Below are 27,500 nucleotides of genomic sequence, written 5' to 3'. Positions count from 1 at the left end.
AACGTGATGCTATAAAGGAACTACAGCCGGGTCGCTGCTTCAACCTCACGCCAACTCAAGATCCATATTCAAACACACAGATTCTAAATGGAACGAGTTGAAGTGTTTGTTTGAACAGTCTGCAGGAGGCAGGGACTTGCTTTCAAGCAGAACAGAAACTAACTTAGAGGAGTGTTTACGTGTTCGGTGTAATGACGTACAACGGCCTCCACGACTTCTGTAGTCCTATTCAGCCACTTGGTAACAACCATCGTTTCTCAGACACGTCAACTCTTCAGAGATCACCAGTGGGGTCACTGCTGATGGATTTAATGTAGAACAAAACGTGATCCGTCTCTTCAATGTTTCTCAACCACACACCTTATTTCAGATGTTTTCCAAAACCCTATGGAGAGATCCCATTGGCTCTGAGACGAGGGAACAGGAAGTGGTGAAAATGCTAACTTACTTACGGGTTTTAGGACTCGTCACTGCGGTTCTCTAAGCATAGACCACGGCCTGTCGTGAGCTATTGCTTAAATATACACAATCAACAGATATATTTATACACATGCACACATTAAGATATAAATAAAAGCAATATACACAAAATAACAGTCACTTGAAAATGTATAATGCAATGGTTGGTCAAAATATCCAGGTAGTGTTTGATGGATTAAAATAAACCGGGACTTTCCCCCAAATATGAATGAAATGTTTCTAATTTATGTTCGGTATTTCATTTAAAACAACGTATCACACTTCGATCTTTTGCTCAACCTAAGCGGGTATTTTGTTGTTATTAAAATAAACAAATCCACTTGTAGTTGCCCTTTTTTTTCTACTTATGTTTCTCTCAATGTACACATTGTTTAAAAACTGCCGAAGTCATGCAGTTACAGGATGAAGTTTAGCTTTATAGGAACATGATATTGCCCTTTGTAGCGTACATTACACAGAGGAGACTCAGGGGGAGAGGGGGGGAGGGACACACACACAACACGGCACCTAACAATGCTTTAGCACGTGTTGGAAGATTGTAGGAGTTTATGTCAATAATTCAGAAATCATTCTCTAACCAGTTTGCAGACATGTCTTTATTACACATTGTTTGCTAGTATTTCAATTGTGTGGTAATCACAATTAAGGCATTTACATTTGTTTAATTGATTGACTTAAGGATATGCAAATATTTGCAGTAAATCTAGTCAATTGAAATGAAAATATCCAAAAGCAATGAGTCCATTGTGTTGTTGCTGGTGAGAGACATTTGAGTCTCAGGAAGTGGATCTAATGAGAGAGAGTTTTGGGAAAGCAGTCTGCTGTCTTCAGGCGAGATTCTGCCACTCAATTACAACACCGGACAAGTGTGTGTGTGTGTGTGTGTGTGTGTGTGTGTGTGTGTGTGTGTGTGTGTGTGTGTGTGTGTGTGTGTGTGTGTGTGTGTGTGTGTGTGTGTGTGTGGGTGTGGGTGTGGGTGTGGGTGTGTGTGGGTGGGTGGGTGGGTGGGTGGGTGGGTGGGTGTGTGGGTGTGGGTGTGTGTGTGTGTGTGTCAATGTGAAGCCATGTGAGGAAGTGAACCACTTTTTTGCCCAAGGCCGGCTTCTGGACATCAGCAACCTTTAGGCCAGCATAGAGGGATGATGTCATCATTGGAGACAGCGTCATGTTTGCCTAGAGAGTTGTGTGTGTGTGTGTGTGTGTGTGTGTGTGTGTGTGTGTGTGTGTGTGTGTGTGTGTGTGTGTGTGTGTGTGTGTGTGTGTGTGTGTGTGTGTGTGTGTGTGTGTGTGTGTGTGTGTGTGTGTGTGTGTGTGTGTGTGTGTGTGTGTGTGTGTGTGTGTGTGTGTGTGTGTGTGTGTGTGTGTTAGTCACTGCAACATGCTCTCAGTTAGAAAAGGTTACGTGTTCCTGTTGTTGGTTTATTAACGGTCGTTGTTGTGTAACTTAATGTTCATGTGTTCTGTGCTCGGTTTGAGATATGAAGGACCTTTACTTATATAATAGCAACGAAGAAATATGGATATGTGTAATGTAGAAATCTACGGAAGAGGATGATGGCCACGTGTGAATATATTTGGATATGACCAAAAGTGATTAAACTAAAGTATTGACTTTTTGTTAAAAAAAAAAGAAAATTCTTAACAGTACATTTTTTCTCTTAAAAATGGAAAAAGTTTGAGTTTTCTCTGATTTTTTTGTTAGAATTTAATTTTTTTTTAACTTTTTCCTCAATTTTAACTTTTTCTTAAAATGTTTACTTTTGCTAGAAATTTGACTTTATTAGAATTTTGTCTTTTTTTCTTAACTTATCTTTTTTCTAGAATTTTTGACTTTTTCTCTGCATTTTTCTATTTTGAATTTGTGCTATGTCATCCTTTTTTAAGAGTAACAGAATTCAGTTATTCTCCAGAACACACTCTTGGGGTGTTTCTCAATGTCGAGGAAGGATGCTCCAGAGCCACCATTTCAAGGATACTAGGTCATCGAGTGCCGCCGAAGGACTGTTCCAATGTCCAGCATACTTGGAATTCTACCGAGCCCGGAGTCCTTCGTTGCGGGAAATTTCGAGGTTGCACATGTGTAGACTCCATGGTCTTAAAATCCCCACAATGCTTAGCGCACGAACCAATTTCCAAAATCTGTGGCGGAAAATGTAAGCCTCTCATATGACGCACACTTGCTAGCCTGTTCCACTTTTTCGAGGCTAGGAAGTATTCTTGCCTCGCTTCTCAAGGAACTCACTCGGAGGTACATGTGCTACCAAGCAAGCCTCCTCGACATTGAGAAACACCCCCGGTCTTTTTATGTTGTAACAACCATTTGCTTAAAGTTTCTATTTCTTGATTCCCAGCGTCTCCTCGCTGAGCTTTGAATCTCCTCCTACAGTTTATAACCATTTGAAGCTCATTCCCTCTGCCCTCCTCATGTTTTATATGACCATAATTAAACAGCATTTATGTCTTTTAAGTTTTATGTTCTTGATTTTTTGACTTTTTCTTAGAATTTAGATTTTTGTTATAATTTTGACTTTTTGTTAAAAATTTAAATGTCCTAATTATTTTTAGAAATTATAATTTGTTTAGAAATTATAATTTTTCTTAGAGATGTGAATTTAATAGAATTTTTACCCTTTCTTTGAATGTTGACTTTTTCTTAGAATTTTTAATTTTTTCTCAGAAATTATAATTTTTCTTAGAAATTATAACTTTTCTTAGAAATTATAACTTTTCTTAGAAATTATAATTTTTCTTAGAGATGTGAATTTAATAGAATTTTGACCCTTTCTTAGAATGTTGACTTTTTCTTAGAATTTTTAATTTTTTCTTAGAAATTATAATTTTTTCTTAGAAATTATAATTTTTTCTTAGAAATTATAATTTTTCTTAGAGATGTGAATTTATTAGAATTTTGACTTTTTCTATGAATTTGTCATTGAATTTAGAATCTGTGCTGTCACCCTTTTTTAAGATTACCACAATCCAGTTATTGCCCAAAACGCACACTAGGTCTGTTTGTGTTGTAAGTATCATCTGCTTAAAGTGTATACTTCTTGATTCCCTGTGTCTCCCCGCTTAGCTCTTATCTCCTTCTAAAGTTTAAAAACATTTGAAGCTCTCTCCCTCTGTCTTCCTCATGTTTTCTATGGCCATAATTAAGCAGCATTTACGTCTCCGCTCTGCTCAGTCTCACATGCTAATTGGTGACACTGCAGTTCAGCTTTTGTCCAATTACTCCCGGCTCTCGCTGACTTGATTAGCAATCAGTTTCTCTCCCTTTCCTTTTTAAAATACAGCCGTGAAGCTCCGCAGCGCTAAGTGGCTCATGAGCCTTCCCTGAGCTCGCCCACTTCATTTCAAAATGACCTCCGTATCAAAGTCCACTTCCTCCGCGATTCTCTCCGGAGATTAGTCTCGGTTTGTTCAAATAGCACTTTTCCAGCTTTCAGACTTACTTTATTTGCTTCAGCGCCAACAGCAGTGAATGTTTTGGCTTCGACACGCAGAGGAGCAGAGGTTGACTGGAGGAAATTCTCACTTTTCAACACATGCAGCTTTTAACCTTTGAGTCTCTTGAGTGTGTTTAAGGACTTTTCACTTAGAGCTCAGCACTATTTGTTTTCATGCCTGACCATGACTACACATGTCCTCAATCGGCTGTTCGTTCCAGCAGGATTTACTTTTGTACCGCATATAACACCTTCACACATATTTATATATTTATATACTGTATAGTTAATTATCTAACACTAATTTAATACATTTAGTTTTTACTTTCCACTATTCATCTCATGCAACCTCGGCTAACTAGCAATCATATGCTATCCATCTAACAATCTATCTACAGCCTAAATGATTCCCTCTGAACATCAATATATATTTTCATTTTTAAATGATTTGAAAAGTATTATATATGATAGAACAACATAGAAAGAAATGTCATCAGTATCTGTACAAGAAGTATCAGTCAGCTTAAATCAAGGGTTCCAAAAAGCAGTACAAAAACAAATGTGACATATATTACTACTTAGTACGTTAAAATAAACACAAGACCTGGTGGCGTACGGGAAATACTTAAATACATACCGTAGTCCCGTAACAACACGTCATTTCTTAAGTTAAGTTAATAATAATGTATGGGCTTTTGGTGGCAAACAGGACTCAAACTCACGTCTCCTAGGAATACATTATTGCTTTGCGCTACCCATCTTTGTCGCTAGTATGTTCAAATATAAACACCTGGTTGTGTACGGGAAATACTCCAATACATGACGTATAACGCGACGTAGTCCCGTACAAACACGTTATTTTATAAGTCAACATTTTGGTTGCACTCAAACTCAGGTCTTCTAGGAATAAATTCTTGCTTTCGCTCGACCCATCTTTGTCGCTAGTTTGTTAAAAATAAATACAAAACCTTGTCGTAACGTAGTCTTGTACAACCACGTTATTTTGTTCGTTAAATTCATCACAACGTGTTGACTTTTGGCTGCAAACGGGACTCAAACTCAGGTCTTCTTGGAAAACATTCTTGCTTTTGCTCGACCCGTCTTTGTCGCTTTTTATAATACTAGACATCGTTAGTTGAGCCTTTCCTAATGACTGGATGCACCAGAATAATAATAATGAGAAGGTGAGCAGGGCCTGCTGCAAAATATTCCAAAACCTCTCGCTGCTGTTTCTTGATATTATTGCTCTGGGCTCAGTGCAGTATCTGAAGACCGATCGTATTATGATCACGTCAACATTTTGATTAACTCTTCTCTCAACGGGACCAACGGGAGGGCAAGGATCAGAGAGTCTTTAAGTAAGAACCAAATCCCAGAGGAGATCTCACGGGATGGAAATAACAGTCTCATTCACACTGACATTTTAATGGAAGCATTCATCCTCATCATCATCATCATCACCTGGGATATAAAATGCCTCAGATGTTCACACTGTCCAGAGGTGGGAAGTAGTGGAGTACAAATACTTTGTTACTGTACTTAAGTACATGTTTGTGGTATCAGTACTTTCCTCCACTACTTATTTTTCTGACGACTTTTTACTTTGACTTTTTACATGTTGAACCGAAATACCTGTACTTTCTACTTCTTACATGTTGAACTCAAATACCTGTACTTTCTACTTCTTACATGTTGAACTCAAATACCTGTACTTTCTACTTCTTACATGTTGAACTCAAATACCTGTACTTTCTACTTCTTACATGTTGAACACAAATACCTGTACTTTCTACTTCTCACATGTTGAACTCAAATACCTGTACTTTCTACTTCTTACATGTTGAACACAAATACCTGTACTTTCTACTTCTTACATGTTGAACACAAATACCTGAACTTTCTACTTCTTACATGTTGAACCCAAATACCTGTACTTTCTACTTCTTACATGTTGAACACAAATACCTGTACTTTCTACTTCTTACATGTTGAACTCAAATACCTGTACTTTCTACTTCTCACATGTTGAACCCAAATACCTGTACTTTCTACTTCTCTCATTTTCCAAACAGGCTGGTTCCTTTAGTCTGAATGTGTGTTTGGTGGCGTGATCATTATTATTTAGAGTCATTGCGTGCCTATTGATTTGAACACGATCCGTGTATCCATCATTTCCTGGTCTTCTCTAAAGAAGAGGGACCAATGGAAACGTTGTCATGTTGCCGTTGGTCACCATGGAAACATTCATTAGCTAACAATGACATTATTGTTCTATTAATATAAAGGGAGGTCAGGTACTCTTTAAAACAGCTGCTAGTTATGGGTACTTTTTACTGAAGTTCATTTCAAAGTTCTTTACTTTGACTTGAGTAAAGAAGTTTAGTCAGTACTTCTACTTTCACCAGAGTATTTTTAAACACAAGTATCTGTACTTCTTCTTGAGTAAAGGATGTGTGTACTGTTGCCCTCTCTGACGCTGTCAAAGCAGCCATGGTTGGTGGGAAAGCATTGAGTTTATAAGTGTATTTAGATATTCAAAAGAGCCATCTGGTACAACTTCATCTCCCCTATTCACATCCACATTTGCTGAAGTCAAAACAAAAACACAAACATAGAAATACTCAATTTAAAAAAGAAAGTATTTTGAAAAAGACACATGTCCTCTGGCTGATGAACACATGTTCAGTCTCCGTTTGTCTCAACGCTGAGAGCTGATTTGCTGATTTGCTGCAGATGGAAAGCTGTCGTGAGATATCTGTGGCTCATGTTCAACGAATAGCTTTTTGGTTTTACACTCTGCCCGCCAGCACTCAGACGTGTTCTCCTTCACGTGTGTGTTGATCCTTCTTTAAACTAAGCCACTTAAAACAGCAGGAACACACACATGTACACACACTCTTTCACGGACTCATTCCCCGGCTGTTTAATCAGTTTGATTGCTGTTACCTTTTTATCTACATTAGCATCACTTCTGTCACATGCTTTTATTATATGGCAATACTTATGTTGTTATATAATGTTTTAATAATTGTTATGCTACGATGTTTGTATTTGTTTTTGTCTTTGATGTTGTTTGCTGTGTTCAGCCCTTTGAGGCATTGTTGTTGATTTGTGGCTAAAATACATTTTGATTTGATTTGACCTATTATGCAACATCCACTTCTCCATGTCTCTTCTACATCAACATGTGTCCCCTCTTCTTCATGTCTCTTCTACATCAACATGTGTCCCCTCTTCTTCATGTCTCTTCTACATCAACATGTGTCCCCTCTTCTTCATGTCTCTTCTACATCAACATGTGTCCCCTCTTCTTCATGTCTCTTCTACATCAACATGTGTCCCCTCTTCTTCATGTCTCTTCTACATCAACATGTGTCCCCTCTTCTCCATGTCTCTTCTACATCAACATGTGTCCCCTCTTCTTCATGTCTCTTCTACATCAACATGTGTCCCCTCTTCTTCATGTCTCTTCTACATCAACATGTGTCCCCTCTTCTTCATGTCTCTTCTACATCAACATGTGTCCCCTCTTCTCCATGTCTCTTCTACATCAACATGTGTCCCCTCTTCTCCATGTCTCTTCTACATCAACATGTGTCCCCTCTTCTCCATGTCTCTTCTACATCAACATGTGTCCCCTCTTCTACATCAACATGTGTCCCCTCTTCTCCATGTCTCTTCTACATCAACATGTGTCCCCTCTTCTACATCAACATGTGTCCCCTCTTCTTCATGTCTCTTCTACATCAACATGTGTCCCCTCTGTGTAAAGAGACTCTGAAAGTATAAAAACCTGTCTGAGAATGAGCTGATCAGATGTTGGCCACTTTATGATGTCATAACGATGTTACGGCTTGTGTAATCCAGTGGCGAACCGTCAGGGCCTTCAAGGTATTCAGAGAACACTCTGGAACACTCAGATAAAACAAACAAAAAATCGATTTAATTATATAAATAAAATGTGATAAAATGAATAAATGAGAATGGTATCTGTGTTGTTGATCTGTAATATTACAGTGTTACGTTGATGTGTTTGTCGTTCTCGGTCCATGCACTAAGCCTTTCAGTGGTTTTGTGTTCGAAAAGAAAGCAACCAATCAGATCTTGTCCTTCAACCAAGGTATTCTACATCCTTGATCGAAGGCCCTGGCCGTTAGACTGAATGAGAGCGTACGTTTGGACTGACAGTTTGATCAACCAATCATATATTGATTTGTAGCCAATGGGCGTGTTCTTTCAGAGTTGCCCTCGGTTCCAGGGTATTCTAGAAGGCCCGCTAGTTAACTGGCTCGAGACAGAGGATCTATCTGAATGCAACGAAGCAATTCATACCGTTTTATTGTTTTTAACGTTGAAATAACAACAGGTGAAGATGAAGTTGTTGCGGAATTGTTGTGAGTACCCTTTTCAAGAAGACCATTCAGTGAAAAGACGGACATTATAATGCCGAGGAGGGGGGGGGGAAGGTCTAGAGAAGGTCCAGTTGTGATAGACACGGTTCGCCACTGGTGTAACCATTAGCCAATCAGCAACCAAGGTAACCCCGCCCCTCCCCCCTTATCACCTGAATCTCCTCCTAGAGCACCATTGAGTTCTTTGTAACCAAATGTCTCTCAGAGGGGCGTGGGGAGGGGCTCCTTATTTTCATCTAAAGTAACAGACAGAGAATCAGCACTTTGGAAACAGGGCTGAAACAGAGGGGATTATGGGTAATGCTGCAATGATCTGTCTGGTGTTTCAGCCAATCAGAGACAGGCTGTGGATATATCTGAGACCTATAAAAAGTAATGAAGAACAGCATAATAGGAGACCTTTAAATCTCAGTGGAGTGTTACCTTCCCCTCCTCTCCCCCTCTTCCTCCCTCTTCATCTTCCTCCCTTATGCCTCGGTAATAGCAACAATTAGCCGCTGCGCTCCATTGGCTGAGCTGAGCGCATTAACGGCGAGGCGGAGGTAATACCGACGGAACGGGGAGTTTTAGGGCCTGATTGGATTTGAATCCCAGCCAGAGGAGGCATTTAGTAACTGTACTTGTCTTGTAATCTTGTATGTAATTGTTCTGGGGTGTGTTCAGTGTAGCGGGGGTCCTCGTAAAGGCACAGCCGTGCAATTAAGTTGAATAATTGTAACATTTTAATATAATAATGCCGTCAAATTCAATTGCACTCATCCACAAATACATATTGCTGCACAAACAGACACCATGAAGAGATACATATTAAAGACAAGACGATGCATTCAGGAACAGGTTGCAGATATTTATACATATTTTTATATATATTCATATTTTTGTATTCGGGATTGTGGGAAACAGTATTTCGATCTCTCTCTGTACACACAACATTAAAGATTGACTTTGACAGATAAGAAGTAATCCAACAAATCCTCAACATCATGTGTTTGTAATAAACCCGATATCAGAAATTACACATTACTCTCAGTGGGCTTTACACTCTGTACATCTTACACAGCCCCCGGCCTAAACCCTCACAGGAAACAATCCCCAAACCCCCCACAACTATCGGGGAAAACTGGAAGAAACCTACGGTAGAGAAACAGAGGAGGATCGCGTTCACAGGACAGACGGACGTGCAATATATCGTGTGTAATAATATAATAATAAATAAATAACAACTAAATGACTCGCATGATCGTGGAGATGGATCCAGGAGGATGTCACACACAAGTTGTCCAGGCGCAGCCAAAAGAAGTGTCCACCAGGTGCAGCTACGACACAACCGGACCATGTTTGGTTGCATGAAAACATTCTCCTGTACAACGGCCGAAAGCATTTCGATTTAGAGAAACAACGTGCAGTCTCAAAAACGATGCACGTAAAAAAAAAAAAACACACTCTCACAGTCTGCGTACAAATGACACGACTTTGCAAAGGTGTGCAATAGATAGGGGAGGCTGTGGCGCAGTGGACTAGTGCGTTGGTGTTCGGATCAGGTTCAAACCCGCCTGCAGTCAGCATGTCGTTGTGTCCCTGAGACACTTCACCCCAAATTGCTCCTGTGGGGATTGTCCACAGTATTGAGTATGGAAGTCACTTTGGATAAAGCGTCTAACAAGTGACATGTAATGATACGCAGAAGTCCGATTTTGCGTGCATATGATACGCTGATATTGCACCTCAAACATTAAAACTAAGAGCTCCGTGGCTTCAGGCTTGATCGCCGTTCCAATGACAGTTTTAATGTTTGTGGTGCAATAAACGACACAGCAGCTTATTGGGTTAGGGTTAAATAAATGTCAAAGATTTGTTGAAAATAAACGCATTTAAGATACGCTCACAACAAACGTAACGTGGGAGTATCATACAGTATGCACGCAAGCACATACTTCTGCGTATCTATTGCACGCCTTTGCAAAGTCGTGTCAATTGTACGCAGACTGAAGAGAGTGGGCTGGAAAAAACAGAAATGTTCCAAAACTGGCCAACTGTCTGCAGTCACACCAGAAGAGGTCATGTGACCACATTGTTAAAATAAGCCCATAAAACATTGTGGTTGAGTTTCCAACCACAGAGACAGTTGTCCAGCTTTATGACCCTGAACGTCACCGACTGGAAGTTGAAGCGGTCGGAAGTTACAGTGTTGAAAGTGGACGGTTTTCATCCAATAAGGAAAAGGAGGGGGTTTCCTGAAGTGAAGTGTCTGAGTGCAGCTCAGAGGTCGATGTGGTCGCTTCTGCAAATGTCACGCTCATTACGGCACTAATGCACTCATAGAGACACATGGAGGACAGACACACACACACACACACACACACACACACACACACACACACACACACACACACACACACACACACACAGAGATGAAGAGGAGGATTGTTTCAGAAGTTGCTGTGTTCAGCAGTTTCTCCGGCACTTCCTGTTGTCAGTTATTTGGCTGCGCTTGTTTTGAGTTCTTGTCAGAAGTTCTGGTTTGAGAGAGGAGCGTTGTGCACTGAAACACTGAACCGTCAGTGTGTGTGTGTGTGTGTGTGTGTGTGTGTGTGTGTGTGTGTGTTTGTGTGTGTGTGTGTGTGTGTGGGTGTGTGTGTGTGTGTGTGTGTGTGTGTGTGTGTGTGTGTGTGTGTGTGTGTGTGTGTGTGTGGACCTTGTTCTTTGTTAGGGAGCATCATGTCGCTCGTTGACCTCTCGTCGCCCTTTTCGGTCCTGAATCCCCCGGCTGCCTGTGGTCACGGCGGTTTATTATCTAGCCTCAAGTCTTCATGAGTTTATCTTCTCTCAGCAGAAAGTGGAGCGCAGTGAACGAGTGTGAAGACACTGTTTGGTGGTTGTGTGATTTATTTATTTATTATTGCACTTGAAGGTGTTTTTGTTTCAGCATAACTACAAAGAGTAACACAAGCATTAATGTAAATTGACGTTATTTGAAATGTGCCCCTAAGTTAAGTTACTGTAAATAAAGGGATTGGACAGTAATTACATAAAGATACTATAACGGAAACAGGACATGATATTTTTTGTGTTTTTTCTTGCAATATTTGTTGTTGTTCATCAATAAGTTGTTATGCCTAGTTATTGGACCAAGTATGGTGGGAGACCAGGGGACAGTAAAGAGTGACGCACACAGCTGGGAGACCAGGGGACACTAAAGAGTGATGCACACAGCTGGGAGACCAGGGGAAACTAAAGAGTGACGCACACAGCTGGGAGACCAGGGGACACTAAAGAGTGACGCACACAGCTGGGAGACCAGGGGACACTTAAGAGTGACGCACACAGCTGGGAGACCAGGGGACACTAAAAAGTGACGCACACAGCCGGGAGACCAGGGGACAGTATAGAGTGACGCACACAGCTGGGAGACCAGGGGACACTAAAGAGTGACGCACACAGATGGGAGACCAGGGGAACACTAAAGAGTGACGCACACAGCTGGGAGACCAGGGGACACTAAAGAGTGACGCACACAGCTGGGAGACCAGGGGACACTAAAGAGTGACGCACACAGCTGGGAGACCAGGGGACATTAAAGAGTGACGCACACAGCTGGGAGACCAGGGGACACTAAAGAGTGACGCACACAGCTGGGAGACCAGGGGACACTAAAGAGTGACGCACACAGCTGGAGACCAGGGGACACTAAAGAGTGATGCACACAGCTGGGAGACCAGGGGACACTAAAAAGTGACGCACACAGCTGGGAGACCAGTGGACACTAAAGAGTGACGCACACAGCTGGGAGACCAGGGGACACTAAAGAGTGACGCACACAGCTGGGACGGAGCGCTTGGTGACGTTCAGGATTATAAAACTGAACAACTGTCTCTGTTGTTGGAAACTTCCCTAAAATGTGTTATGGTCTTATTTTAACAATGTGGTCACATGACTCTGCTGTAAGCTAGCTAGCTAACGTAGCTAAAGTTGTGTTTTGAGCTTCTTGCATGTGTTTTGTGTTTCATATTTGAATCGTTTCTAACTACAGCACGTTTCTCCTCATGGAAGTGTTTTGGGTTTTTGTTGCGGGTTCTTCTGTATCATTAATTACTTATTTGAAACATCCAGCAATTATACATGCAATTGAACATTGAAGGCATTTAAACAGGTGGTTCTGCCCTGTTGTTATCCCACATTTCAATCAGATACATTCTGCATGATATATATATTTTTGTTGCATATTTGGTTCATGCAACACTAAGGATAACTTGATTTCTGCCCCCCTCCCCTCCTGCAGCTGTTTCCTGTCTCTGCTGCTGGTTGCTGCTGTGGTGTGGAAAGTCAAACAGACCTGCTGGGCCTCGAGACGCAGAGAGGTAGGACATCTTCATCATTATCATCATCATTGTTCGAAAAATCTCACTGGTCCCCGGCTTGAGCTTCAACCTCAGGATCCATGTATCTGTGATCCTCTCCAGAATGGAAGTAGTCATCACATACAGAGCATCAGCTAGTTCCTGAACAGTGTCCTTCACATGCTGATATCCAAGAGAGGGAGTTACCCAGTCACAAGATGGAGGAATAGAAAGCAGTATTCAATGTTTACTTCAGATTAGCTCCACGTCAGAAATGAGCATGCTTGTCATATGTCTCTCTCCATAGAGGCTGAATCATCATGTTAATCACATAGCTATCATATGCCTCAAACAGTCCTGATGCTCTTCTAGGTAATCACACATCCTGTCATGTTCACAGCTACAGTTGATACCTTTGTTATCATGTTACTCTGATACTGGAAGAGGACATTCAGTATTTCCGAACAATCATCAACGCACATGTGGTTGACTGTGGATATACTAATGTGTGATTTCAGTGCTTTACAAAGTGTATACTTACATTTGAGTGGTGTCAAGCTGTGTATTAGATACAGCTGTTACATTATATGTTGTGAAGGGTGGGTTAATATCACCAGCAACCAGAAGAAAAAAAAAAGATCTCTAGGCTTAACGAGCGTCGGCGTGACGATAAACAAAGCCATCCCCCTTAATTAGTGCTCCTCATGAACCAATTAACTCAGACGAAGTGACGCTAAACGAAGCGGAATGGAGTGATATTTCACTTAAAGGCTTCACCAGATGCTGCATCATTTCATATTTACACACAGACACACACACACAGACACACACACACACACACACACACACACACACACACACACACACACACACACACACACACACACACACACACACACACATCCCCATGTTTGACTTGTCTTAGGTCCATGCTCTCAGTAATAACACACGGTTGCTTTCTCACTTGGCATTTTTTCTGAGTCACCAGGGAGGAATACTTGTTGCTAAGAGCAGCACAGATAATAGTCTGCATTTAACTAGTTTTTTATTGATGTAATCCACACACACTCCACGGGGAGCTATTGTGTTTGAACACACTTGTTGGTTTCTGGTCCCCTCCTGCCGCCGCTGCAGAAAGAGCTGATGCTTTCATGTGCAAATTAGCTTCAGTGTTCAAATGATGGCGAAATGTTTAAAGGCTTTCACGGAAAATCTGCTTTGATGAGGAGGATTTGTAATCTCCTTCATTTCCGGAACTTATTTTGTCACTGTGATATGTTACTGTAAGGAAACAGGAGTATTACTGTAGGGGTTATTGTACTTTGTACATATTTGTTTCAGTATTCATGCCTAAAATACTTAAAGGGGCTCATATCAGTATGTACTTTCTCTACTTTAAAGAGTCCTCTCCTGTTGATGTTCAGGTGTATATCAGTATGTACTTTCTCTACTTTAAAGAGTCCTCTCCTGCTGATGTTCAGGTGTATATCAGTATGTAGTGTCTCTACTTTAAAGAGTCCTCTCCTGCTGATGTTCAGGTGTATATCAGTATTTAGTGTCTCTACTTTAAAGAGTCCTCTCCTGCTGATGTTCAGGTGGATATCAGTATGTAGTGTCTCTACTTTAAAGAGTCCTCTCCTGCTGATGTTCAGGTGTATATCAGTATGTAATGTCTCTACTTTAGAGAGTCCTCTCCTGCTGATGTTCAGGTGTATATCAGTATGTAGTGTCTCTACTTTAAAGAGTCCTCTCCTGCTGATGTTCAGGTGTATATCAGTATGTAGTGTCTCTACTTTAAAGAGTCCTCTCCTGCTGATGTTCAGGTGTATATCAGTATGTAGTGTCTCTACTTTAAAGAGTCCTCTCCTGCTGATGTTCAGGTGTATATCAGTATTTAGTGTCTCTACTTTAAAGAGTCCTCTCCTGCTGATGTTCAGGTGTATATCAGTATGTAGTGTCTCTACTTTAAAGAGTCCTCTCCTGCTGATGTTCAGGTGTATATCAGTATGTAGTGTCTCTACTTTAAAGAGTCCTCTCCTGCTGATGTTCAGGTGGATATCAGTATGTAGTGTCTCTACTTTAAAGAGTCCTCTCCTGCTGATGTTCAGGTGTATATCAGTATGTAGTGTCTCTACTTTAAAGAGTCCTCTCCTGCTGATGTTCAGGTGGATATCAGTATGTAGTGTCTCTACTTTAAAGAGTCCTCTCCTGCTGATGTTCAGGTGTATATCAGTATGTAGTGTCTCTACTTTAAAGAGTCTTCTCCTGCTGATGTTCAGCTGTATATCAGTATGTAGTGTTTCTACTTTAAAGAGTCCTCTCCTGCTGATGTTCAGGTGTATATCAGTATGTAGTGTCTCTACTTTAAAGAGTCCTCTCCTGCTGATGTTCAGGTGTATATCAGTATGTAGTGTTTCTACTTTAAAGAGTCCTCTCCTGCTGATGTTCAGGTGTGTATCAGTATGTAGTGTCTCTACTTTAAAGAGTCCTCTCCTCCTCTCCTTAACTAAAGCAGACCCTACCTATAGAGTAGGCAGATCTACCTTTTCTTTTAGAAACAGTTTCTCTTGTTGTTTGTCTTCCTGACATGAAGCCACTGATGGCTGTAGTCTTCTCACTGTTTCATTGATGACAGCAGAGACAATGAGACACATATTGTTATTATTTTCTGCTTCACTGCTGCTTTGGAACAGAGCTTTCTCTCAGCTAATCAATGAGCTGAATGCTTTTATCATCTGCTTGTGTTGATGTATTTAGTGCCCTGCTGATTACAATGGAGACAGACTGCAGTTGTCAGGCGCCTCGGGGGCTCCGCAGAAAGATGGTCAATAAAACCAGATTGATCTAAAATATAGATATTGTTATTGTGATAAACAAGAGCTGTTTATACTGATCGTTGCTTTTGTGCATCTTCGTTATGTTGCCTTAAAAAGAGCTGGCAATGATTGTATTTTTCTTTACTGGACACGGTTTAGCCATCATGAATCCACAGTATGTGCTCTTCAAAAATATTTTAAAAAGCACTCCTGTTTTCTGATGGAGAAAACTATTTTTTGTTTGGCCACAGCTACGGTTTGTTCTCCTTAGCAACGGTCTGTTCTCCTTAGCAGCGGTCTGTTCTCCTTAGCAACGGTCTGTTCTCCTTAGCAGCGGTCTGTTATCCTTAGCAGTGGTCTGTTTTCCTTAGCAACGTCTGTTATCCTTAGCAACGGTCTGTTATGTTTAGCAATGGTCTGTTCTCCTTAGCAACGGTCTGTTATCCTTGGCTGCAATCTGTTCTCCTTAGCAACGGTATGTTCTCCTTAGCAACAGTCTGTTCTAAGTTACGGTCCATTGTCCTCGGCTACAATCCGTTATCCTTAGCAGCGGTCTGTTTTCCTTAGCAACAGTCTGTTCTCCTTAGTTACGGTCCGTTATCCTCAGCAATGGTCTGTTCTCCTTAGCAATGGTATGTTCTCCTTAGCAACGGTCTGTTCTCCCTAGCAACCGTCTGTTTTCCATAGTTACGGTCCGTTATACTTGCCTACAATCCGTTATCCTTAGCAACAGTCTGTTATACATAGCAACGGTCTGTTCTCCTTAGCAACTGTCTGTTCTCCTTAGTTATGGTCCGTTATCCTTAGCAACGTTATGCTCTCCTTAGCAACGGTCTGTTCTCCCTAGCAACCGTCTGTTTTCCATAGTTACGGTCCGTTATACTTGGCTACAATCCGTTATCCTTAGCAACAGTCTGTTATCCATAGCAACGGTTTGTTCTCCTTAGCAACTGTCTGTTCTCCTTAGTTACGGTCCGTTATCCTTAGCAACGTTCTGCTCTCCTTAGCAACGGTATGTTATCCTTAGCAACGGTCTGCTATCGGAAAGGAGCAGACCTCAGAAGGTTCTAAATTGACCAATCAGCATTGTGTATTCAACTCATGACTGTTTTAGACATGCAGTCTGTCTTTACACCTATATTTGATGATGTTGTTACACACTTAATGTATATGATATCCTGCTTTATATTGTATTTACTGTCTATCGACCCTTCAATAGTGTTTTATTTGTAAGACAGTTTAAAGCTTTTTTATCTTCACGGTCAACTTTTATATTTTCTACTTTTTTTAATGCTGTTTTATACACTTAATAGTCTTCTGTATCGCAGTAACAGATGTTAAGAAAAGAAGACAGAAAACACAGATCAAAGATATTTTTGTACACATTTTAAATCAGCTTCCCCTCCTCTCTTCTTCATTGTCCTTTGTTTCCAATTCCTACCTTTTTCATTATCTTGCTTTACAACCAGAAGCTAAACCTGATTTAATTCCCAGGGTTGTGTTTTAATATAAACCCGAATATAAAAACAATGGGAATCTAACAGAATCTGACATTTTGAACATGTGTCAGCTCCCGTTTTGGGGCTTCTAATTAAAATGCTCACTCGCTCACAGCATTTGCTTTCACTGAGGACTTTTTAACAAATATAAAGGACAAATCCTGACAGAGCTTCCTGTATAGTAAGAGCAGAGCAGTGGAGAAAATGAACTAAGAACATATTTTTGAAATGTCATGCTTGTCTGAATACCATTTCTTAGAAAAATCTGTGAAATGCTTTCTCTTTATTCTTTAGTCAGGCACTTTGTGAGTGAGAGATTGCAGTCTGAGGACATTTCTTTGTGGCTTTCCAGAGGAATGAATAGTACGATTAGAAAAGTAACACAGGACATTAACTGTACATGATGATGAGAAGAAAGTAAAGTTTGATCGGCCAGATGTTTCAAATTATTACATTCAGTTATTCAAAGGCAAATATGGTATGACAAAAAGTGACATGGTGAGAGACAGAGAGAAACAGCAGGTTTTCTGGGTGAATACAAAGAACAACAGTGCAGTAAATGCAGCATTGCGGTGCTGCTGTGATGTGAGACCGGCTCTAATAAATAATGAAGCAGAGTGTTGGCCGCTGCTCCTCACACTGGGGAAACAAGGCTAAACAAACACTGTGATAGTCCAGGAGCAATGAGGACAATTTAGACATCTTAAAATCAGGCAAGTGATTACAGGTTTGCCTTCACTAACTGTACGGAGGCTCAGTCACTGGAACATCTTTATATATAAAGCCATGTTAGGGAAACTTCCATCCTACATCTGCTCCCTGATCTCACGGCGAATTGTAAGTGGCTACTGCCTGAGATCGCATGCTGTGGTTTTATTAAATGTGCCAACTGCTAGGACTGTCTTAGGGAAGACGGCATTTAGATGTCTCCTCTGTCTTGCAAATGAAATGGAAACTAAGCAATCTGGTTTCACTAAATGTTTTTAAAGTTGGATGCTACACAATCGGAAGCTGTTGGTACCTGTTCATGTGGATAGTTATTGTAAATTGTAATCCCTGTAATGATTCTGTATGATGTCCTTTTTTTTGTTCTGTTAATGTTTTTATGTTTCATGTGGAACCTACTTGAGCAGGTCTCCCTTGAAAAAGAGATCAATGATCTCAATGGGATACACCTGGATAAATAAAGGTTTGAAATGAAATGTTAGTTTGGGAAGTGATGAGTGAAGTGGCTAAGCAGTGAGCTTTATTGCGTCCTTCTTATCTCCGCTGGGAGTTTTGCAAGTGCAGAACTGATCAGGGACAACAGATATGAGCTGAAGTGCAGCTAACATAACTATCCTTGAAAAAGGAGTCTAGTTGGATAGCTATAGAGGAAATGGATAAAACTAGTGTGCACTTTGCAACAAGTTTGAGAGTAAAGTAATTATGTTACGAATGATATGCAGCAAGTTGGTAATAGTGAAACTAAAACACCTACCCTAAGCCAGAAGCAGCACATTGTCCCCCTTACTACTCGACTACTTTCTAAATAACCCGTCTGTTTGCTACTTAGCTAGCGAACTAGTGCATCTTAGCTTTCTATCTATCAAACTAGCTAGCTAAAGTAAGCTGTCTTCTCTACGAGTTAGCCACTGTTCACTTTCTCTCTAACATATTGGCTAGTTTATATTAGCTACCAATCTATCAAGCTAGCTAGCACATTTTAGCAATCTAGCTAGCTCTGTCTAAAGTGGTGGCTCTCATAATTTAATGATTATTTAACACCCTATTGTTAGACTCGCAGTGCATTGTGATTTGTTGAGCGGATCGGCTGCTCTCAAACAGCTAGCAGCTCCTCACAGCTCCACACATTGTTTTAAATTCCCAAATATGCATTATTACAATAAACAAATCACATATAGGTAATCAAAATGGTTAGTTTCCTGCCTTAAAACGTGTTAAACGATTCATTTAAAAGCAGTTTCTTTGACAAGTAAAGATTGAAATAGCTGGAGATGCTATGCTACATGTATGCTATAGCAATTAGGCTTTTAACAGAATCTCCAACACAATGAGAAGCGCCATAGAGCAGTCGAGACACAAGGTGAATATGACCCGTTCAACAACGACTACTTCCTTTTACTTAAGAATACAAAATAATATTTGCACTGACACATAATATATGAAAGTGATCTGCTCCCTCTCATTATGTTATTAGAAATCAGAGTAGCTCTCTCCAGTCTTTTCCTCTGTGTGATGTATCATCTGCTCGCTGCTCTCCGGAGATCTGCTCCAGTAGGAACCGCAGCAGAAGGTGCAAATGGGATCTGTTCTCCGTTAATTATGGATCACAACCAGCCACGGGACTGCAGAGAGAACCCGGGTATTAATAGAACCACGTCCTCTTTATGTTAATAGTTTTTCTCACACTTGCTTTTTTTAACTAACAATCACTTTTGGATACGAGATCAAACAATCAAAAGCTACTTTGAAATTATAATTCTGATGCGCAGAGACGGCTAGAAGTCTCTGGTTCTCCGTATTAGGGTTGCCCCTCTGAAGACTGTGTGTGTGTGTGTGTGTGTGTGTGTGTGTGTGTGTGTGTGTGTGTGTGTGTGTGTGTGTGTGTGTGTGTGTGTGTGGGGGGGGGGGTGTGGGGGGGGGTGTGTGTGTGTGTGGGTGTGGGTGTGGGCAGGCCTGTCTGTCTGTCTGTCTGTCTGTCTGTCTGTCTGTCTGTCTGTCTGTCTGTCTGTGTCTGTCTGTCGGTGGGTGGGTGGGTGGGTGGGTGTGTGTTTGTCTGTGTGGGGGGGTGTGTCTGTGTGTGCGCGTGTGGGTGGGTGTGTGTGGGTTGGTGTGTGTGTGTTAGTGTGTATGTGTGTGTGGGTGGGTGTGTGTGTGTGTGTGTGTGGGTATGTGTTAGTGTGGGGGGTGTGTGTTAGTGTGGGGGGTGTGTGTGTGTGTTAGTGTGGGGGGTGTGTGTTAGTGTGGGGTGTGTGTATGTGTGTGTTAGTGTGGGGTGTGTGTGTGTGTTTGTGTGTGTGTGTGTGTGTTAGTGTGGGGTGTGTGTGTGTGTGTGGGTTGGTGTGTGTGTGTGTGTGTGTGTGTGTGTGTGTGTGTGTGTGTGTGTGTGTGTGTGTGTGTGTGTGTGTGTGTGTGTGTGTGTGTGTGTGTGTGTGTGTGTGTGTGTGTGTGTGTGGGTTGGTGTGTGTGTGTTTGTGTGTGTGTGTGTGCGTGTGCGTGTGTGTGTGTGTGTTTGTGCGGGTGTGTGTGTGCGTGCATGTGTGTGTGTTGGAATTCACTACAGCTAATATCGCCTCTCGACCCGATAAATAAGTCAAAAGACAAATGAAAAGCTTGGAGAGAGAGCCAGCCAGATTGAGGTCCTCTCCTCCCCGATGACTTCTCAAATCCATTTTTCAAACTTAAAACCCAACTTTTCTTTGGCATTGTCAGAAAAGGCAGAGTTGAATATTTGTATGGACCTACAAAAGTACATCTGAGTACTTTCAGGAACATAACATCTGGTTCCTTTTTTTCAACTGGTACTTGTAACACAATACATTTTAAAGCAATCCTCCCAACCCTGATTATAAAACCAAATTAGACGATATATCATAACTAATGTTCTAAAGCGATGCACAAACTCTTGTAAATAAGTGAAAGACTCCCATGTTCTGTGTAACTGCCTCACAGTAAGTAAATCCTGCTCTCCCGTCCATCTGCCTCTCTATACAAACCCCCAGAAACCAGCAGGTCCGCTGCAACTCTGACTACTTTTAAATCCAGGCTGAAGACTTTTCTTTTTGCCGCTGCTTTTAATTGAAACTGAGCGGTTGTGTTTCGTTTTTGGTTAATGAACATTTGGGGCTAGTAACCCCAGGGAAGCAGTGTCTGGCTGGTTGTCTCTGTGTGTGCTGCTCGGGACGTATGTGCCATACAAGCGCACACAGCTCATGTTCGGAGAAACCTTAAAGGTGACCTATCATGCAAAATGCACTTTAGTACGTCTTTTCTACATGAATATGTGTCCCCGGTGTTCCAGGGAACTCACAAAGTGTCAGGAAACACAACCCTCTCTATTTTCCTCCATACCCAAATCTCTTAAAAAGGGGCTGCAACGGATCTGATACAGACTGATCCAGATTTGAACACTTCTATGACGTCACAGAAGTGGTGCTACGGCTATTGGGCCAACTCCACCAATCAGGAGGAGACAGCCACGGACATTGCCGTTGGAAAGCGCTGGAGACGCTGTAGTACATATGCCAGGCCTGTAGATGGTGCTGTTCTCACAGAATCAGCCCATGATGCAAAGACAGTGTTAAATTGAGCGAAATGAGGAATGGCTAAAATGCATGATCTGTTTGGTATTTTGAAAAATAAAAAGTATAAATATGCCTTATATAGGTATGGTCCTACACTAGATCATTCAAATATAGCATGATAGGTCCACTTTAAAGGAAGGCATCAGTAAAGTGGAACTTCTGTGTGAACTATTCATATCTTAGACTGCACTGTAACTTTTTATTCATATATTTTTTCTTTTAATGTTTCTTTTATTATATTTTTAAATGGCTTTTTCTGAATGTCTTTCATTTTCGTAAAGCACCTTGAATTGCCTTGTGTTGAAAGGTGCTGTATAAATACACTTGCCTTGCCCTGCACTGTACAAGTGATATGTATTCCTCTGCTTACTGCAGTCATGTCTTCACTCACATACAGATGTTACAGCAGCTTCATGAGTTTCCTGAAGAGTTTCCAACACTTCATCTCAGACAGGCCTCAGATTAAACTGAATGTGTCTAAAGTTTGTTATTCCAGAAACCTCCCCCTCTCACATGAATGCCCTCAAATTAGATGTTTGCGCTACTCTTGCACGGGGCAATTAACATATTGTGTCACTTCCCCCCTGCTCTCATTACTGAATTACACTCCCAGATACTGCGCTCTGCATTACAAGGGGTGGAAACTCGCAGCATAACGAAGAGCGCTTGATTAAAATTGAAGTTTTAAGGCTGTTTTGTTTGTTTAGGACGAGTGCAGCAAACTCATTATTCTGCTGTAAACGCTTTCCTCAGGTCTAATTTCAAACCGCTGGCTGATGAGTTTAAGGTGCTTAAGTTAATTTAATGAGAGATGGTGTCAGAAGTATGGAGTTATTGAACCACGAGCCATTTCTAAAGACAGTAACGAGGCATTATTGGATCACAAAGCAACTTTAAATACAGAAGCTTAAAATGAGATTACGCTTCAGGAGCTTTTAACTCCACAAACTCTGTTGTTTTCTGTAACTTGTGAGGAGATGTTGTGCTCTGATTGCTCTGCAGGGTGTGTGTGTGTGTGTGTGTGTGTGTGTGTGTGTGTGTGTGTGTGTGTGTGTGTGTGTGTGTGTGTGTGTGTGTGTGTGTGTGTGTGTGTGTGTGTGTGTGTGTGTGTGTGTGTGTGTGTGTGTGTGTGTGTGTGTGTGTGTGTGTGTGTGTGTGTGTGTGTGGGTCTGTCGGTCTGTCGGTCTGTCTGTCTGTCTGTCTGTGTGGGTGTGGTTCATGTGTGTCTTTCATTTAGCATTAATTGAGGTGCTAGATTAGTTGAAGAGGTTTAATTAATAAATAATAAGTAATTAAGGCATTTCACACTGACGTCAAGGAATAGAGGTTAGGAAAAGACGGTAGGAGCTAATCTTTGGACTATCCGACTGCATACCTGGTCTCCCAGCTGTGTGCGTCACTTTTTAGTGTCCCCTGGTCTCTATTGTGTTTTGAGCTTCTTGCAGACAAAAGAACAATGGGACCTTAGACAACAAGAACCAAAGATAGTTTGGTGCATGTGTGTCATTGCAATGTGTCTCTGAGTTGCATAAACAAAGTTACAGCATTACCCGTGTGTTGCTACCTATCATCTCTTAAATGACTCCTATATTTGTGCCGTCGTGCTGACTCTTTGATCTGCATGTAGGAAGTGTTGCTCAGATCAAAGCTGAACCTCTGCAGAGTGTTGTGAATGTAAATGTAAACGGTGCAGATGCAGTCTTTAAGCTCTGCTCACAGGCCGGTGTGGGTGTGAGACTTCAGGATGCTAAACATATCTCTGTACTCTCATAATCCATGTCCTATCACAAACCAGCGGACAATGATGATCCTAATCCTGCTCTAAGAGGCTTTTCATAAACTTCAGACACACACACACACACACACACACACACACACACACACACACACACACACACACACACACACACACACACACACACACACACACACACACACACACACACACACACTGCAGGACTTTTAATAAGGGATAAGAGCTATGAATATCCCTCACTTTAGTTTGGATCAAATGCTACTAGACTCACTGCAGGTGTTTCCATCAACAGTCTAAAAACATGCCTTTAAAGAGCAGCTTCCAGGTTAAAGACACCTGTGAATAAATGTGTAGGAAAATGATGAATACACTAGATTTTCAAAAAAATATACATAAATATAGACTGCAGTGACATCTGGCGTTGTTTTTGTAAGACATTACATTTTTACACGTGACCTCCCGCATGTGACGAAACAAAGGGGAAACAAGGGGGTGTGTAACGTATTAATAAACATGGATCCCAATGCTAGTTTCGACACAGAAGACACAGAAGAACACAACCACTCAACGCAACTGCTCAACGCAACTGCTCAACGCAACTACTAACTATTCCCGCGGTCAGAGAGCGTAATATGACGCGTTTGAAGTATGACCTTTAAAAAAATCCGTTTTTAAGAGCAGAGCTCAAAATTGCTCCTTTCCCTCTGAATTCCTGCCCTTGTGTCTCGTAAAACATATCAAATCCTACATTCACTTTTTTAATTGTAATTTTCAAGCAAGCTTAAGCATAAATGTAGAAAAAAAAAAAACCTGCAAGTTGCTCTTTAAGTGCCTGCAACGTGTTAAAAAAATGGTAATAAAACCATACTTTCTCACTTATTTGTATTCCATTTTTATTCCAAATTAAAAACATTTTCAATTACAGTTTAGCCGACCAATGCATTAGTCAAGCAACGGTAAAATAGTCACCAATGGGCTGCCGGATCTCCTCTTTCGACAAGAAAGGCAATCCAAATAACTCTTTAAAAAGACATTAAATCAAAAATAATTGCCAATGGTTGAATATGTAATGCAAACATGTGAGAAAAGGCTGTTTTGGGCCCCTTTACATCTGGACATATACAGTTCTAATCAGTTTTTGTAGATTTTTGACTTTGAACAAGTGCATTTATACATCCAGAATAATCTAAACAAAAATCATCAATAATGTATATATGTTTGTAGAAGGTCTACCATTGAAATACAGCATAACCACGGATAGATTTGACTGTATATATGACATAAGGTGTTTGAAAGGCAGTGAACTGTACATTGAATGTATTTTGTGTTCGTTATGAATGAAAGATGAAGGTCAAGTCTTTCAGAAAGCTCTCAGTGACCTTTTCACTCAACCCTTTCACATCTGAAGGAGAAGATTGCTGTTAAAAACATTTCCACTTCTATAGGAGCCAAAATGCCTGTTCTGCAATTTCTTATTATTCCCAATAGCATCTATATTTCCCTTTGAATCACTTGAATTGTTATTGGTTATCACGTGGGTGTGGTTTATTGGTATGTACATGTTGAATGTCGTTTTTTGTGGATTACGAAAAGGAGAGGCTGAATTGCTCCGACACTTTCTGTTGACCGTGTTTTTTCCGGACTTGGATATTGTTTGTTTTGTGTCTGTATCAAACACCACGAACTCTAACTGCAGTACAGCCTCTAGTATGAGTCACAGCGAAGAGCAAGCGCCATAACTCATCGGGAGTTTCTGAACAGTGACGACTCCGGGAACCGTTGTTAAATGTTTTTATCTTCTGTTGTTTGGATGGATTTCTCGTTAACACACGATGTTGCAAGTTGGAGCTGAAACATCTGGATGCAATGATGAATTTGGTGTTGCGCAGTCACTGAAATTGGTCTTCAAGGATTCAAGGAATATTTATTGTTATTATGCAACACATGGGCTGCATCTCACTTCGGTTAAATGGATTCCTTGCGTCCCTCACTTGCGTCCTTTCCCTGCGACTAGTCCCTCCCACCAGGAAGCATGGAGAGAGAAACCACGAGAAGCAGGGAAATTAGTTTTAAGAGCAATGGGACGTCCTTTCCTCCGGAGCGCCACGTGAAGCAACGTCCGTTTGTGACGACGCCGCACAGCTGATCGTCTGACCGCAGCCAGATCAGTGCATTCGCTGCATCGTCCAATCAGTGAGCGATACACAGTAAGGGGGCGGGGCGAGTGTATGAGGATTTCAACGGACGATGGTCTGGTAGTTCCTCGATTATCGCTCCTCGATCCTCGGTCCTCCGGCACAAATAAGGCCACGGGGACGCTACTCAAGATGGCGCAGACAAATCAACTTCCGGTGAGACCGAGCCCGAGGAGCGAGGAAATGAAAAATAACTGAAGTGAGACGCACCCATGGTTGCACAACGAAATGAAGTAGAAGCTTCACAGGAAATGACATGACACAACAGAAAGTGCAATTTAAACCACTTTACTCATGCTCGATCTGTTCTGCCAAAGTGTTACACCTGTGTGGTTTGGATAAGATAAGATAGACCTTTTTTGATCCTTGTAGGAAAACATTTACTTTTTACTAAGTTCTTTATTATTCAAAGAGGACATTGTTCTCTTTGCATGCAGAGCACAGCTTCACATATCTACACTCATTACACAAAATAGGCTTCCTGTAAACTCTAAGTTACTCTGTCACTTCAGTTTAAAACTTTTTTAAATGTAACAAACCAAACATTCATTTAATTCGTCGAGTGCTGAGTAAAATCTCAGTCCAATTAGCCGCTCGCACAGGAAGTTACCCAGCAGTGGAACGAGTGCTGTGGCAGTGATTTGTTTAGGAAGCAGATTAAACTGAACCTAACTTCATTTCAGATACAAATATCAGGCTGAACATCAGGAAAACTGTTGCATCAAGAACAAGTCAGAGCCAAATTGCTTGTGGGGATTAAAGGAGAGGCTGTTTACACACACAAATAATGAAGAACGTCCACAGAGATGGCAATGTATGGAAAGCTAACAGTGCCACAATACACTAACACCTTCTTAAAGGTCACCTATTAAGCTGATCAGATTTTGGCCACTTTGTGATTTCACGATGTGTTTTGGGTTGTGTAACCATTAGCCACCCCCCCCCCACCTGAATCTCCTAGAGCTCCATTGAGTTCTTTGTAACCAAATCTCTCTCAGAGGGGCGTGGGGAGGGGCTCCTTATTTTCATCTAAAGTAACAGACAGAGAATCAGCACTTTGGAAACAGGGCTGAAACAGAGGGGGTTATGGGTAATGCTGCAATGATCTGTTTGGTGTTTCAGCCAATCAGAGACAGGCTCTGGATATATCTGAGACCTTTGATATATGGTTGAGAAATAACTTTAAGTTTAACAAGCCTTTTTCTGGTGTTAGACAACCACATGTCAACTTTATTATAACAGGCGGTGCTTGAATCTGAAGCTAATGGACAGAAAGGAACTGAGGTCAACTCATCATCCTCTCTCCTTCAGGGATAACACGCACACAGCTTCCATGACAACACTGCCTGAATACACACACACACACACACACACACACACACACACACACACACACACACACACACACACACACACACACACTCTCCTAACACACTCCATTAAAGAGGCCCTGAGTGGCTCTCATTAGAGAATCTCTCCTTCTCCTCTCGCTCCTCTTCACAATCTGCCAGCATACCTTTCACTTTATTTCTAACTTTACCGAGACAACAAAGTCAACATTTAGGAGCACAGACAACTTGAAACAGGATTATATAATCAGGATAGGAAACAAGGTAACTGTATTCCCTTACAGGTACATAAAACAATCAAATAACTTTACATATAAAACGTCTTATTGATATTTATTTTCTTGTTTTTATTTGCATTGCATTTGATATTGAGGTGATCTTAAAGTAATCAGATACTTCAAAATGAGGTTTTGCTAATGACTACAGTTGGAAGTACTTCACTAATATACTTTAACACACATGGGATATGAGCATCGAATATATTACTATTTTAATATTTCTGCTTTTCAACCCTACGTCCACAGTTTTCCTCCCATCATGATTTGTAACCGAAACAATTACCAAACAATTTTTCCTGAAATATTGAAATACTTTTATATATTTAAAAAAAAAAAAAAAAAAAAAGATTTTAAACTTTTTTCCAGTTTTCCATCATCTCACACAAAGACATAAAAATACATTTGAGAGATACAAGATGACTGTAAAGCTTATTCACAACTGTCTTTTTGTAGTCCATACCTCTTCATCAACCCTCCTATTGTCTTCGTTCCCCCCCCCCCTTACTTTGGTGTTCGCGGTCAAATTTGACTGGTCCTGTTTTAACTGCTATTACATTAACACAGAAAACATTAATCATCACCAACTTTCATTTAACACCCTTTCAACCTGTACATATTGTATCAG

General features: G+C 41.0%; 1 protein-coding gene across 1 annotated transcript in view; it reads left to right on the top strand.

Moving 5' to 3' along the window:
* Window positions 1-27,500, top strand: part of atrnl1a (attractin-like 1a) — a 243,179-nt gene that overhangs the window by 114,763 nt on the left and 100,916 nt on the right. Inside the window, exon 20 of the mRNA XM_079687044.1 lies at window positions 12,618-12,696. Within this exon, the coding sequence (XP_079543170.1) occupies window positions 12,618-12,696 (79 nt within the window). The remainder of the gene's footprint in view (window positions 1-12,617; window positions 12,697-27,500) is intronic.

Source organism: Notothenia rossii (genome assembly GCF_949606895.1).
Source record: "Notothenia rossii genome assembly, chromosome: 6".
In the NCBI taxonomy this organism is placed as follows: domain Eukaryota; kingdom Metazoa; phylum Chordata; class Actinopteri; order Perciformes; family Nototheniidae; genus Notothenia; species Notothenia rossii.
Note: the sequence above shows the minus strand (reverse complement) of the source record. Positions and strands in the feature narration are given on the sequence as shown.